Source organism: Selaginella moellendorffii, unplaced genomic scaffold (genome assembly GCF_000143415.4).
Source record: "Selaginella moellendorffii unplaced genomic scaffold, v1.0 SELMOscaffold_34, whole genome shotgun sequence".
Classification (NCBI taxonomy): domain Eukaryota; kingdom Viridiplantae; phylum Streptophyta; class Lycopodiopsida; order Selaginellales; family Selaginellaceae; genus Selaginella; species Selaginella moellendorffii.
The window spans coordinates 999,887-1,015,342 of record NW_003314295.1 but is presented as its reverse complement, the minus strand read 5'-3'; the positions used below and the strand labels follow the sequence as shown (position 1 = coordinate 1,015,342).

Genomic DNA, 15,456 nt, shown 5'->3' with positions numbered 1-15,456 from the left:
CATTAGGGCAGAAGGGAAGAAGCTCTGGGGCGATGGAAGACGAGGCCTCCGTCAAGGCGCTCGTGAACGATGCGGCTTTCAAGCGCGGGAAAGAGCTGATCAAGGCCAAGAAGCTCCACGAGGTGGAATTTGTAGGGGAGGATTGCGAGAAGGCGTCGGCTGTCTGTGAAGGTGAGGTTTTTTTTTTCCGCTGGTGATGTGATCGATCGCTTTTCCTGTCGCTTCTAGGCTCCGGTCCAGGGGATAGCTACGATGTGAGCATTAGCATCGATCCATCAGATGCAACCAAGCAACCCACGTATCGCTGCTCCTGTCCAGCTGGAAGGGGAATGTGTAAGCACGTCATAGCTTTGCTACTTCACCGCGCAAATCACGTAAGTTTCTTCTTCTTTTTTCAAGTGTTCTAGACTCTTTTCCGTGCAGCTCCATTGCTTGAAAAACGGTGCTTCGTCTAGCGAGATCAAAGAGGAGGAAGAGGAGGATCTAGAGCCACTACCTACGATCGAATGGGTGAGAAATCCAGTGAAGCTAACTCCGGATCCGGGGGCACGGCGAGCTCTGCCGGCATGGATGACTGCTGCCGCCGTCGAAAAGCCGAAGAAGGCGCGAGCATCAAAGAGGCAAAAGGTGGAAGAGGAGGATGGCGACGATCCCCAGACTTCCGCCGGGAGAAAAGCTCCCGCTGCCAGGAAAGCCAAGAGTTCCAAAGGCAAGCAAAAAGTTGACGACGCGGAGGAAGAAGTTATAGATGACGAGGAGCCAGTGAAGCCTGCTAAGAAAGCAACCGCTCGTCAAACCAGGAACAGGGGAGATGATAGCGACCAAGGCAAAGACAAACCCGCGAACAAAGCAGCTGACGAAGCTCCAGGTGCAGGTGCTGTTAAAGCAGCGCAGCGGAGATCGAGAAAAGCCGAGAGTGACGAGGCTTTGCCAGAAAATACCAGCGGTGGGGTGGACATGAAGGGAGCTTTCGAGGCTTTTTGCAAGCGAGCTCCGGCCCCCGAGGTGGGAAAGGACCAGGCCACCAAGAAAAGCAAGCGGAAACTAAAAAAAGTCGTGGAGGACGAGGAGACTACAGACCGGACACTGGACGAACTTATGTGCATAGCTCATCAGGTATTCTACTCTCTCTTTTTTTCTCGTTTTCTCTCGGATAACTGTGGCCTCTTTCCTTTTTAAAAGAATCTTGACCACGAGGACAGCCCTGAGGCTATCCTCACGAACAATGTGGAAGACAAACAGGACAGCCCCAAGCCATTAGCCGCCGGCAACGTGAACGGAACTTCCACCCAGCCAGCAAAGAAAAAAGCGAAGCTGAACGATTCCATGTTTGCTTTGAGCGGGTGGAAAAGCAAGTCAGCTGCTACTGCAGCAGAGAATGAGTCGGGAAGCTCGAGCAGTAAAGCACCGACCAGGGAAAGCTACGAGCATGAAAGAGTCAGCACTGTTGGAAGGGATGAGGCCGGGTTCGCGGGAAGCGATCGAGCTCAAGAGGAGCAAACTGTTTCAGGTGCTGCGAGGCTCGTGTCAACTGACACTCTCGAGGATGAGATGCTCGGGATGCTCTTTGGAGGCTACGTCCCAAAGAAGGCTCCGGCTTCCCCTCAAGCGATGGAAGCTAACTTGCAAAGGCCCGAGCCAGAAGTAGTTCCAAGGCCAGCAATAGTTCCAAGGGATGTGATGGAAGCACCGGTGAGAGTGGCAGTCGAGGCACCACAGTCAATCGAGGAAACAAGGTCCATCCAGCCAAAACCAAAGAAGAAGAGCAGTCTAAAGGATCAAATCGGCATGCTACTCAAGTAAATCCGCTACAGTTTTTGTTTTCCTTTCACTTGGCACTGGTAAGCATATGATTCTTGTGTTGTTCCACTAACCAGCTTAATCAATCTACTTGCAGACCACTGAGAGAAAGATTCCGGAAATTGAGATGATTGTGGAGATTTATAAAAGAGAGAAGGGATGCTCTTGAAAGATTGCGTGATTATGGATGTTTCTCACGAGAAAATTAAAGAGAGGTACTTGTTAATATTGCTTTTTATTATCCGAGTTGTTGCCGCGTCCCTCGTCTATTCGATGAAGATCACACAATATAAATGGACGAGACAAGGACAACACACTGATGAATGAGCTGAGACGAGCTCTAATGTTATGACATGAAAAATATAAAAAATTATATATACAAGGCGAAAAATATATACATCTTCGCGTGCTTTGGTGGTGCGTCATCCATAACAAAGTCGCTCTCAGAGGGAAAGAAAATAAAAAAAAATGGAAAAGGGAACTTCTCTGTGGATTTGGTTTTGGATGAATCTTTTTGCTTTTTATCAGAAAACATTAGCAAATTTTAGTATAAACGGGACTTAAAACATATCTATCTATCTGAGTTCTTTGATTTCATAAAGCTAAAAAAACATTATAATAAGGAGATCTCCCACACAGTACCTTTCGTGTACAATTTAACCTTTAGGTGCATCAAATTCGAGCAAAATTTTATGAGCTTTATGGGATGCGAGGTGGCGAGCTCCTACGATGTCCACTCCATACACACAAGCAGCTCTTCAAATCAAGAAAGAGAGATGGGGTTGTGGAATTGCTTTACAGCCAAAAGAAATGAAAGAAGGAAAAAACAAATTGGAGCACCCATACTCAAAACCACAAGAGAGGCCCCACGTTGAAAAATAGGAAATCAATCTAGTTTAATCTTTTTTTCCGTCATTTTTCTGTCCATGGCACAATATCACTCGTTGCCGATTCCACAGCAAAGAAAGAAACAAAAAATCCCCCGGCGCCCCCCCTCCCCCCCCCAATCTACACGAAAAGCAGGGCGTGAGGGCGTATCCGACCCGCCCAATCAAACGCCCATCGCTCGCGCGCGGCACGTGCCGGGTGGCCTACCACCGTCCGATGGGCGGAATATTCTATTTTCAAACAGGACCGTCCGATGTCAACGTGTCATGATTCTACCTTTGAATCCCAATCCATCCCATGTTGATTGGTCAATGAATAGTTTTTAGAGTCCACTGTGTGTTTTTTTTAATTGTTAGAGATGAATTAAATGGAAAAGTAGTAGAATTCTGCCCACTTCAACAATTAATCTTGTACCCTGCCCCCACCAAAAAAAGCCCTTGTTGTTGACTCAACCAACACTTGTTGATATATCCAACCCCTTCTTTTCCTCCTGTTGTTGGCCACACCATCCCCTCTTGCAATGCTTATCCACTTCCCTATTGTCTTCTTTTACTTTCACTGTCAATGACATGCATGCACATTGCCCCTATTTGTTTTGATTTTTCTCCCAAGACGCCACACTATGCAGAATCAGGTCAATCCATCAATCACTCACTCACTTACACTAACACAGACTTAACAAATCATACTATACCATCTTCTTTAATATGTTGGGCTGTGGGCCTTTGGGATGATAGATGAGAACAAAAACAAAGCAAGGGGCAGGAAGGAGAAACAGAACACTGTTTGTTGTTAGTGGAAGTCTCTGTTCACTCATCTCAATCCCATTCTTTGCCCCCATTTAAGCCCTCCCAAACACCATCCCCTTCCTCTTTCCTTGCCTTGCCTTGCCTTGAGCACCATAGTCCAGAGGTCTTGAGCGTTTCTCCTCCTCTCCCAAATCTATAGGTGGCTTGCACACATAAAATTTCTAGCTGCCCCAGTGAGTGAAAAAAAGTCCAAAGCTCTCTCTCCTCCAGCTCTCATTGAGGGGGACAAACAAAGGAGTGTGCAAGAGGATAAGCAAGAACAAGTTTTTTTGGTCCTAGCTAGTTTATTGTAAATCAATCAGCTGCTTGTGTCTGTCCTGGTGCACACAAGAGCCAGAGAAGAATACAAACACATACACACTCTCACACTTACCCATAGAAAGTTCCGTACGGACAAATCATACACGTCCAGTTCCTTCCGTGTAAGTAATGGCCAGGATCCAGTCCACCATCTGCTGCTCTATCCACAACATTTAGCCAAATACCCAGAAGAAAGAGGGAGGGTGAAAGAGGGTAACTCGCAATTCTTTGTCTCCGCGAAGTTTTAGTTCGCTGTTCTCCAATCCTTGTGAGTTGTCAGCTGATCGAAGTGTTCCTTCTCTGTTGGGTGTGGCCCGGCTACACGTTTTCGATTGTTTGGCAGGGAATTGGATCGAGCCGTTCTACTTGTCTACTCACTTCGCTCTCTTCCTTGGAATGTGGTGGCCAGCAACAGCACGGGTACGAGTAGAAGAAGAAAAAGAAGGAAGGAGTGGAAGGCTTCCAAGTGTTGTTCAACAAGGGGTACTTTGCCGGCAAGGAGCGTCGTGATCTCGCCGACCACCAAGGTCACCGCTTGATGATCGCGATCGAGGAAGGCTCTACATGATGGTGCCACTGTTCCTCGTCCGGCAATGGGATCTCTAGGAGCAGTGGTCTACGGCGGGGGTGGATCGACGAGAGGTGAGTGCGGTGGAGTGACGGAGGAGCTAGCGTCAACCATGTTCATCGAGAGCGATCTCTTCCTCGCCGACCCCATCGCCGACTGGCAGCAGCAGCAACAGCAGCAGCAATCCATCTTCGACTCCAAGGATTGGGGATCCATCAATTCGCAGGCGCAGGACCACCACCTCTACATCGACCCGTGCTGCGATTTCGGGGACGTGTTCGGCGGCAATGGACTCCAGACAACGCCGATTTCGGTGCTGGATTACGTCCACGAGCAGCAGCAGCAGCACTACCACAGCAGTGATTTCGATAGTGGGTTCTTTGAGAGGGATCAGGACGACGCTATGGAGATTCAGGAGCTCCTGGCGGGTTTCACGCAGCAGGGCCATGGCATGATACAATTGCCCAAGCGGGCGCCAGGCGAATTGGAGATCGAGCGCCTGGCCGGCGAGCTGGCCGGCGAGATCGACAGCAGCAGCAGCAGTGCCGCCAGTCCCCCGGGACAGATGTCGTCAAGCTCTTTACCACCCCTGACACCAGTCTCGGCACGGGCGCAGGTCCCGCAACAGGGCATTTCCTTGCCGGTGGCAAACCCCCGGCTGTCCAGCGTCTCCCAAGGTTCGTGTTTCAATCCTAGGACTCCTCCCCCTCACCCAAGGACTCCGCAGCTCAGCCCGGGCTCCACCACCACTAGCGTCTGCGTCCAGTCGGAGCAGCGGGCTTTCATCAACCCAAAGCTGGAAGAACTCGATTACCATCACCACCGTCACCACCACCCCCAAGAACATCACCAAGAACATCAGCAGCTAGTGATCCAACCCATGAAGCAAGAGATGGTGGCATTGGGTGGCGGGGGGGTTTCCAGGGCAGGAGGAGGAGATTACAACAGCAATCACCACCACCACCTTGGTCAACAGCAGCAGCAGCAGCAGCAGCAGCGACACCATAGCAACAACTTTCCCAAATTCGAGCCCGTGGACCAGCAGCTCCGCCTCGTCCGGATGCTCCTCAGCTGCGCCGGCGCTGTGGCCATCGACAACCTCGACCTCGCCCGCGCCATTCTCGTCCAGCTCCGCGCGCTGGTCGTCCCCCACGGCAGCCCCATGCAGCGGCTAGCCTCGTACGTGACCGAGGCCCTGGTGGCGCGCCTCAGCCGCAACACCCGCTCCTCCCACTTCCAGGGCCTCATCGCCGACCACAGCCTCCAGCAGCTGAGCAGCGCCACGCGCAGCGACATGCTCGAGGCCTTTTGGGTCTTCTACGAGTACATTCCCATCGGCAAGTTCACGCACCTCACCATGAACCAGATCCTGCTCGAGGCCGCCGACCGCGAGCGCGCCATCCACGTCGTCGACTTCCAGGTCTGGTATGGCGCGCAGTGGCCCTCCTTCCTCCAGTCGCTGGCCATGCGCCCCGGCGGCCCGCCCGTCGTGCGCATGACCGCCGTTGGCTCCTCGCTGCGTGACCTCCAGGAGGCCGGGAGCAAGCTTCTCGACTGCGCCCGATCGCTGGGGGTGCCCTTCGAGTACTGCATTCTCAGAGTGGAGCTCGAGGAGTTCCACGCCGGGATGGTGGAGCTCCGGGATGGCGAGGCGGTGCTCGTCAACAGCCTGTGCCAGTTCCACCGGTTCCTCAAGCGTGACCTCGACCAGTTCCTGCAGGGGCTGCGCTCGCTGCGGCCGAGGCTGGTGGTGATGGCCGAGAACGACGCGGATCACAATAGCCCCGATTTCATGCACCGCTTCATGGCCTGCCTCCACTACTACTCGGCCGTGTTTGACGCGTTCGATGCGTCGCTACACATGCCTGGGACGCTCCCCGGGCGGAAGAAACTCGAGGAGCTCATCGCGGCGCAGAAGCTGCGCAACATGATCGCGTGCGAGGGTAGCGAGCGCGTGGAGCGGCACGAGTCAATGCGGGCGTGGAACGCCAGGATGGAGGGCGTGGGCTTCCGAGCCGTGTCCATGAGCCACAAGGCGATCAACCAGGCCAGCCTTCTTCTCAAGCTCTACTACTCGGATGGATATACGCTGACGAACCAGGAGGGGTTCTTGATCCTAGGGTGGCGGGGAATGCCGCTCAATGGCGTTGGGGCTTGGATCTGAGCTGGGTTTGGTTTCCAGGGCGGGATGACGACAACAAGAAAGTATAACGACTAGGCACAACTGACAAAGACACATGCGGCATTTTCCCAGGCTGGGCATTTGCTGGAGGGATTTTCACACAACATGACTTGTACGATCGAAGGAGGGGGAGATTTGTGTTCGTGTGCATCGTGAGTGTGTTGTAAAAAAAGATGGTAGACACACAAGAGGGAAAGCTAGCTTTCAGTAATGTGTTGGAAAAGGAAAAATTTTGGAGAATAAACATGGTTGGATTGATGATCGATCGCCGTCCCTTTTCAGACGACAAGATTTTGGGGTAGCTTGGATTGAATTTTTCTATCTTTCTTGTGACTTGTCAGGCTCTCCTAAGAAAGTTTCAACTTCAACTTCGCTGATTGGCTACAACGTCTTACTCTCTAATGGATGGCATGGTAAGTTGGGCACAAGTGGTTTGTTATGATAAGATTTGGCTGGAAATTTGTTTTGTTTATATTCACGATGTGGTCGTATGCCAGTTTTTTCTTTGTTTTCGCACGTTTCGCCGCAAAATGGAATGAGATGATCAGATGGAGGAGTATAAAACTTGGGGTCAAATGTTGGCCTAGGAAACAATGCGCCACTTTCATTTGTTCTACCTAGTTGGGGTGTGTGTTTATCCAACTGAGGGTGACGAAGGAAGGTGTTGCTTTCAAGAACACCCAAAAGCAAGAGAAGAAAATAAAGAATTCAAAGAAAAAGTCCTCTTTGTTTATCGTTTACCAGTATGATGATGTCTGCCCGGATCATTTTCTTATTCATACCCATGGGAATTGTTAACTCGTCATTGCACCGACGCTTGGGTCGTGATCAAATGGCTGGCTAGCTGGCCGGCTCAATTATCGGGCAATCAGGACGTATTTCTTACTTCATATATGGTGTTGTCATAACAGTCACTGTTGTGAAAATCAATTTGGTATAATCACAACTTGGTCAACCTATAAGTGTTTGAATTCACAAGAAAAAATTGAACCTGGAGAAAGAGGTGGAGTAATCCAAGAGTTAAGCATTCACAACCTCGATTATTAATTATCTTATTATAAAGAAGTGTGGGTAAAATAATAATATCTGGTCGGGCTGATCTCAAGCTGTGTGCGCTGCCTGGACAAGTGCCGCAACCATGTCAAGTATCTCGTTGGCTCGTTGTAGTTGGGCGATGGAAGGAACCGCATGCCTCTCATCATTCAAGTGACGTGCTTCGCTTGGGAGTGTTTGCTCAACTGGGCATCTTGTGCGATGACAAAATCCCTCAACATAGGATTCATTCCACTTGTTCACAAACTTGACGAGCAAGCACATCGCCCTTCTCAAATCCCTGGTTGGAACAAGTACATAACCTACCATAACACACCCTGAGTGCGTACTTCTGGAGGTGCACCCTATGGAGCACCCGCTTTTCTGGCGTCCATATTTGCACTCTGCGGGCTCATCTGCCAGGCCATCAAATGATTCCTTAGCCTGAGGCTAAAGACCAAAGCTAGTTGACGTTTCCAAGATGCATGACAGTGAAAATGTTAAAAAGTAACATGGTTTAGCTGACCAAAAAAAGTCCTCTTTGCTCAGTAAAGTTCCAATTTTGAGGTGAAGTTCCAATTTTGATTCTAGATTGGAACATCAAGATTGGAGCATGGAGTTTGAAATACTAAGTATAGAACCAAATTATTAATAAAATTTTTACTTGCATTTTTATAGTTATAAATTGTAAGTTGTACTATTCAAACCCAAGAACAGTTAATATTCGGTCTTTATTTAGGCACACTTAACACCTTTCCTTCTATAATTGAATTGTGAAGTTCCTCAGTTTAAACTTTTGGGAGGTCCACTTTTCAAACTTAAAGATGATTAAGTTTTAATCTTTGACCAATCAAGAAATAAAGGACATGTTGTACATAGGCCATTCACTTTATTTTTGAATAATTTTTTTATAAGTTGTTCTTTTTTATTACTTAATAATCTTTTATGCTAAGCATCACTCTCTCTTAGCACTTTACACTTTGGGTTTAGCTGAGCAAAAGTAAAATTGGACTACTAGATATTTGTAATTAACTAAAGGGAACACTTTGAGACAAAATTTATTACAGTGCACTAGAAATACATAAAGTTAAATGTTATTCAAGTTTGAAATAGTATTGAGATGGGTGATATATTCGGAAGTCCAAACTAAAAAGATTATATTACGTTTGACTTTGTTGGTTGACTAAGGGAATCACAGCACATTGACATTTGGTCAGATTTGAAATTGTTTTTAAAAATTATTTTTCCTAGATTATTTCCCTCTATTTTTAAATCCTAATAGATTTTTCTCATATTGTTCCACATGAATCTAATGCTTTATATATGTTATTTTAAAGCACAATAAGGCTATAAACATCATTTAAATAAATAAGTTTTTTTAAAATCCTAATAATTTATTGTGCAATATAGAATTGTTTAGTTTTATTTATATTTTATCTTTATATTTCTTTCATGTAAATAAATTTCAAGTTAAATATAAATTTATATACATATTCATGGATTTACATGAAAACTAAGAGTTTATATTTCTTCAAACTTGTTTTTTTAGTGCTTTACTAATAGGGTATCTTAGATATTTACTTTAACAAATTGATAAAGATAATTTATTCTTCCATCTCCCTAAGAATAAACACAAAACATTACATAAAGACAATCTATGTGATCTAAATTGTGGTCATGCCAATCCACACATGTACACAAACAATGTGCAAGAAGGAAATAAATCAAGATATGGGAGAAGAAAAAGTACCAAAAGGAAGTAATATCTATAGAAAAATCCTATTGTAAAGCATGTAAAATATATATTAAAGATATTGAAGATATATTCAAAATATTGAAGATTGAGTTATGTAAAACTTTCTACCACTCAACTACTAAGTTAAGATGTGGAGGAACATTCATATATTACAATGTGCAATAATTGAAGTATTTTGTATAAAGGGATCAAAATAAATCGCACTATTTCTCTTAGATTTAAATATACTATTACCATAAATCCTTGGAACTTTGGGAGATAAATAAAGATAAAATAGCTCTCTCATTAAGAAATTGTCCTTTTTCAGTTGATTTAAAGGGATAGAGATAAGATATGCTATCATTTTAGTTCTATTGATTAGTCACTATTTAAAATATAATATAGTTTTGAGCAAGATATTATAAACTCTTGAATTTGGACTTTCTGAGATATCACATAACCCAATATTACTCAAACTAAAAGACATTTTCCCAAAGTATCCCAAAACTCTTAATTTATTGGAAAAAAAAGGTGCACTCATGGTCATAAACCCGTTTTCTTTATATTTAAACCTTTATAGATTATATCTCAAATTATTCTCTTTCATTATTTATAATTCATCATGCTTCTTTTCAAGTTTACGCCATCGTAAATGGAAGATAAAAGGTGCAACTCTCTTGACACCCTATCCCTTAAATTTAGCCTAGCAAGAGCAAAATATATTGTCAAATGTCAATCTCAATATGTGGTCTAATTCCTCAACTAACTAATAGATTCAAACCCAAAAACTCTTTGATAATAAATGTAAGTTGACTTCCCAAGAAGTCACCTAGTTTAGTATTAAAGACGTTTAACCCTAAGTATCCTAAAACCTATAATCAATTGGAAAAAGGAGTGCACTCATATTCATGAGCTCTTTCCCTCTATATTTGAACCTTTATGAATTATCTCTCAAATCATTATTTTTATTGTTTACATATATACTCTTACCCTTAAAATTAAAATCATATATATATTGCGTCCTAAGTAATTCACCTCAACTAGATTAGTGTACACAAAAGGAAGACACTTATACTATCTTGCATCAAATACCAAATACCAGTGGAGACCTATGTCCTCTTGACATGCTACTCCTTAAGGATAGGTTCATACCTTAGACTTTCCAATTCCAATATAAGTGGTGATATACTTGGCCATCAATAAGAGTTAGACTAAGAAACAACTCTGATACCAAATTGTAAGTGATTAAATTTTTCATTTTACTTTAGTCACTTAACCACACCTCCGACCACTTGAAGGAGTCTCACTCACAACCTCCATAAATCCTATTCCGGACTTGGGGCTTGCTATCCCCGAGAATGGCATCTGTCAGGAATCCCCCAATTCTTGCCACATTCCTGACTCTCGCCGGATTCCTGACCTGCAGACCACATTCCTGACTCTCGAGACACTTCCCTATTCCTGACTCTCGAGACACTTCCCGATTCCTGAGTCTCGAGCCACATTCCTGATGATGATGTGGCGCCTCCTCGACCTCAGCTATATTTAGGCCGTCCTCGATCCAAGAGTGGTGGAGCTTCATCAACCTATAGTATATATAGGTTAGCCTTGTTCCATTTCTCCACAATCTAAATCAACATCAGTTTAAGGCTTCTTCTTTGTTTTCACTAGCTTTTTCTCTTTGTCTTTAGCATTTTCCAGTCTTGATCTTGTTGGGGGTCTTGACAGTTTGATTCAGATTGTGGTTTTTGCTTTTCTTTTAGCTTGTTTTGATTATTTGATTGCCTTTGTCTTTTTCCCCCTTTCTTTTCTTTCTTCTTGCCAATGGAGTCTCCAAGCCATCCTGATTTCTTTGCCGAAGTCCTTGCAAAAATCCAGTCTGAGAATACCGAGCTGAAGGCGACCCTTCTTCGCATGCAGTAGGAGCTTGCTTCACTTTCGGCTCAAGGATCCAGCAAAGTTCCTGAACCGAAGGTGAGTTTCCCGGCGAAATTTTCAGGCAAGCGTTCGGAGCTTCGTGGATTTTTGAACCAAATGGAGCTGATCTTTGCACTTCAACATCGGCGGTACCCCACTCCCGAGTCTCAAATCGGCGCGATTGGGACATTGCTCGAGGGTGCAGCTTTGTCATGGTTTTCTCCTCTTCTGGAGAAGAGCATGAAAGGGGTTGTGGTTCCGGAGCTGATGGATCTTCAATTGTTCAAAGAGAAGCTCGAAGCATGTTTTGGCGAGACGGATCGGGTTCGGGCTGCTACCACAAAGATGAGATGGCTCTCTCAAGGGTCTCGTCCTGCCTCAATCTACGCTGCAGAGTTCCAACTCCTTGCCTTGGACACTCAGTGGGATGAGCGAGCCCTGATTGACCAATTTCGTTTCGGTCTCAACAACGGTGTCAAGGATTTGTTGCTCACCATGGAGGATCCCAAGGACCTGTTGGATGCCATCAACAAAGCTGTTCGATGTGACAATCGTCTCTTTGAACGTCGTCAGGAAAGTCGCCGCGCCGCTGTTTTTCCGTCCCAGACTCAGGAATCCCAGCTTGAGTCTTCGGGGCATACTCTTGAACCTACTACTCCGGTTCCGATGGATATTTCTGGTACTCCCCGACTCATTAGAGGGAAGTTGAGTCCTGCTGAGAAGCAACGTCGAATATCTCATAATCTTTGCCTCTATTGTGCTGATCCTAATCACAAAGCAGCTGTATGTCCCAAGAAGCCTCCTTGACTGCTCGAGTTCACTCTGCCTCAAAGTCCACCTCTATTGCAGTCGGGAAACGACCCTATCCAAACAGAGTAGGAGCTGTTTGTTTGGACTCCCCGAATAAAAATCACTTTTCTTCTTTATCAAGCTCCTCACCACCTTTCATCAAAGCCACCACCAATTCCCGCAACTTCCGCGTCCCATGTCTCCTTTCTTTCACCGGACAATCAGGACTCAAGGCTCTGGCGTTACTGGACTCAGGTGCAACTTCCTGCTTCATGGACACGGACTTTGCTGCCCGACATCACGTTCCTCTTTCTCCTACCATACGGGATTTAAGGGTTGAAGGCATCGGCGGGCATTTTGTGTCTCCATCTTCTGGACTTAGGGAAACGTTGCCAGTTCGAGTACACATCGGGTCCACCGTCACCGATATCGCCTTCAACATCATCAATAGCAAGTCTTCCTCTGTGGTGCTCGGTCTTCCATGGTTCCAACTACATCAGCCTCAGATCTGTTGGAAGGAATTACAGCTCATCTCTCCCACGGCTTCCCCTGCTGTTCATCGAGTCCGAATCAGGAAAAGTTCCCTAAACTCAAATCGGGGTTCTATTCCTGACTCTATAAAGTTTTCACCCTCTTCTTTTTCCTCTCTTCCATCTTACACTGGACCGTATCCTCGTCTCATCATTCCATTTAGTCGTACGCCTCCTCCTATCTCCACAATCACTATGAAAGAACTCCTTCATGAAGAACCTCTTTTTCTTTTTGCTTTGCATGTTTCTCCTGTCAGTCTTCCTGAGAAGTATCATGATTTTGGGGATGTGTTTGACAAGAAAAAAGCTAGTGTACTGCCTGTTCATCGGCCTTATGATTGTCCCATTGATTTACAGGAAGGAGCGTCACCTCCGTGGGGGCCTATCTACGGGTTATCCCCGTCTGAGCTTAAGGCCCTCAAAGAGTACGTGGATGAGAACCTTGCCTCGGGCTACATTCAGCATTCGCAGTCCCTGGCTAGAGCGCCTGTCTTCTTTGTCAAGAAGAAGGATGGGAGCTTGCGGCTAGTCATCGACTACCGAGGTTTGAACAAAGTGACTGTTCGGAACCGTTATCCGCTGCCCCTGATCTCGGACCTGTTGGAACGCCTCGGCGGTGCCCGCTTCTTCACCAAGATCGACCTCCGTGGAGCATACAACCTGATCTGGATCCGGCCTGGTGATGAATGGAAGACTGCGTTCCAAACCCGCTATGGCCACTTCGAGTACACTGTCATGCCATTTGGCTTGACAAATGCTCCAGCAGTTTTCCAACACATGGCGAACGACGTCTTTCGGGAGTTTCTTGATCAGATGGTGATCGTCTACCTCGATGACATCCTCATCTACTAAAAAACTCAGGAGGAGCATGACGGACATGTACGCAAGGTGCTAGCGAAGTTGCGAGAACACAGCCTATACGCAAAGCTTGAGAAATGTTCCTTTGATCAGCAGTTTGTGGAGTTCCTTGGGTACATTGTCACTCCTGAGGGTATCACGATGGATCCTGCCAAAGTCAAGACTATTCTCGAATGGGAGCCTCCACAATCAATGTCGGACGTTCAGGTTTTCCTTGGCTTCGCCAACTTCTACCGCAAATTCATTGATCACTAGATTGTGCAGGGGGGGGGGGGGGGGGGGGGGCTGCAGGGGGTTCCAAAAGTATAGTAGGGATAGTGAGGTCCAGGAACCAGTTTTGAAGGGACTCTCTAGTTGGGCTTTCAAACCGACTTGAGGCTGAGACTGAAACCGATTGCGGTGCTCCCGGCTCATGTGGAGTGGTGCCCCACCTAAGTACCATGCGGCTCATTGGTCCTCGCCCTTACTAGGGGCTTGGGCCTTCCTTCGGGATGGAAGTGGGGGGGTAGAGGTACCCATACTGGGCCGCTAGGCCACGGTGTTTCGCCCCGGCGTCCCGGAGCAAGTGTTGCACTCAAGACTTGGGATTTAGAGGGTCCCATGATCAAGTCTTGTGGTACCAAGGGATGTTAGGAACCTGGAAGCTTGGTGTGCTTGGCTGCTTGTGCTTGCGGGGAGTGTAGCTGAACCTAAAGTCTAGTCTAACCCAGGGAGGGGGATTGGGAGTGATTTGGGAATCCGTGGATGGATGGCTAACACTTCGTTGCTCGTGCAGTGAGTAGCTGAGACCAAGTAGGAGCTGGTACCATAGGCGAGAACCTTGGCAAGGGAACTTAGCAAAAGCCAAGGCAGTGTTGGACGGATAGACGAGGTAAGCTGGCAAATTGAAAAGGAAAAATTTGTGGCTTACACATCACAGTCCTATCTCTCAAAGACTGGGCCATCCGTCTATGAGTGATCATCCCAGATCCACTCTTTAGCGTCTCTAGGATGCCTGCAGATATAGGGAATAACCTTCCCTAATATCCCTTTTTTGGTCCCCACATTTCTATCCATGGCCATGTTTGCCAACACTGCCACTAAATCAAGGCCCACAGGCCTAACCACTAAGTCCCTTTATTCTCTAGGACTTCCTTGTCATGTGACCACATCCTTAGTCACTACACCAAATGATTGCTTTCCTTCCTTTCCACCATTTGGAACTCTGGGACAACATTTTGGAACACCATGGCCCTACGTGAGCCTTGTGGATACTCTCCCAGCCTTCTGCCTTTGGGTGCTATAGCTATGGGCTTAGAGCGAGGTTCCATTGAGCCACGCTAGGTATCCAAGTAGGTAGTGCCACCCATAGTTGGATTGGTAGCATCAACCATTTGATCTCCCAGGGGAACTAGAATTAACTCTTGAACACTTCACTAAGCTACCCCGCTTATCAATCCATATTCACTTTAGCCTTGGACTTCCCAGTGGTCATCTCATCACCCAAAAGATGGGTATGGCTTTTCTGGGCCAAACTAGCCTTTTCTGGCCAAACTGGCTCCACTGGGGTTCAACCCCCACACTCTCCATATTATACTTTTGGAACCTCTACAACCCCCTCCCCTTGCGGGACGATCGCTTTGGGCTCTCATCCAACACTCTGTATTAGTATTTGGACTTGGACTCGGACTTGGACTCAGTTCGGTTTCGGTTTTGGACTCGGACTCAGTCTTGGTCTTGGTCTTGGTTCCATCTCAGACTCCATCTCGAACTCCATCTCGGGTCCATCTCGAACTCCATCTCGAACTCCATCTCGGGTCCATCTCGGATCCATCTCAGACTCCATCTTGGGTCCATTTCGGACTCCATCTTGGACTCCATCTCGGACTCCTTCCACATGTTACGTGTTGGTCCTTTTGTGTTTCTTTTTTAGAGACTCACTTATTGCTCGCTTTGTGTTCATTCTTTAAGCCCTTTGTTGGGAGTTCCACTCTCGCTCTCGACTTTTTAAGTCAAAGCATTTAGTCCATATGTGTTGCATTCATTTGGCTTCCACCATAGCCACTACT

The 15,456-nt window shown here is 46.6% G+C and overlaps 2 protein-coding genes across 2 annotated transcripts; both read left to right on the top strand.

Annotated features, from left to right (window-relative positions):
- The first annotated feature begins 19 nt into the window (after nucleotides 1-19).
- Nucleotides 20-2,213, top strand: LOC9655768 (protein IWS1 homolog). The gene is made up of 5 exons (XM_002977496.2): nucleotides 20-171; nucleotides 229-374; nucleotides 424-1,116; nucleotides 1,183-1,841; nucleotides 1,898-2,213. Exons 1-4 carry the CDS (start codon nucleotides 33-35, stop codon nucleotides 1,801-1,803), a joined length of 1,599 nt encoding a protein of 532 aa, XP_002977542.1. The 5' UTR covers nucleotides 20-32; the 3' UTR covers nucleotides 1,804-1,841; nucleotides 1,898-2,213.
- A 1,041-nt stretch (nucleotides 2,214-3,254) lies between these two features.
- Nucleotides 3,255-6,810, top strand: LOC9639201 (DELLA protein RGL2). Its single transcript, XM_002977495.2, has one exon. It carries the CDS (start codon nucleotides 4,391-4,393, stop codon nucleotides 6,527-6,529), a length of 2,139 nt encoding a protein of 712 aa, XP_002977541.2. The 5' UTR covers nucleotides 3,255-4,390; the 3' UTR covers nucleotides 6,530-6,810.
- Nucleotides 6,811-15,456: the final 8,646 nt, after the last annotated feature.

Coding starts and splice junctions, on each gene's coding strand:
- LOC9655768 (XM_002977496.2), top strand. CDS start 33: ATGGAAGACGAGGCCTCCGTCAAGGCGCTCGTGAACGATGCGGCTTTC. Junction 172..228: donor GGCGTCGGCTGTCTGTGAAG/GTGAGGTTTTTT, acceptor TGTCGCTTCTAG/GCTCCGGTCCAGGGGATAGC. Junction 1,117..1,182: donor TTATGTGCATAGCTCATCAG/GTATTCTACTCT, acceptor CCTTTTTAAAAG/AATCTTGACCACGAGGACAG.
- LOC9639201 (XM_002977495.2), top strand. CDS start 4,391: ATGGGATCTCTAGGAGCAGTGGTCTACGGCGGGGGTGGATCGACGAGA.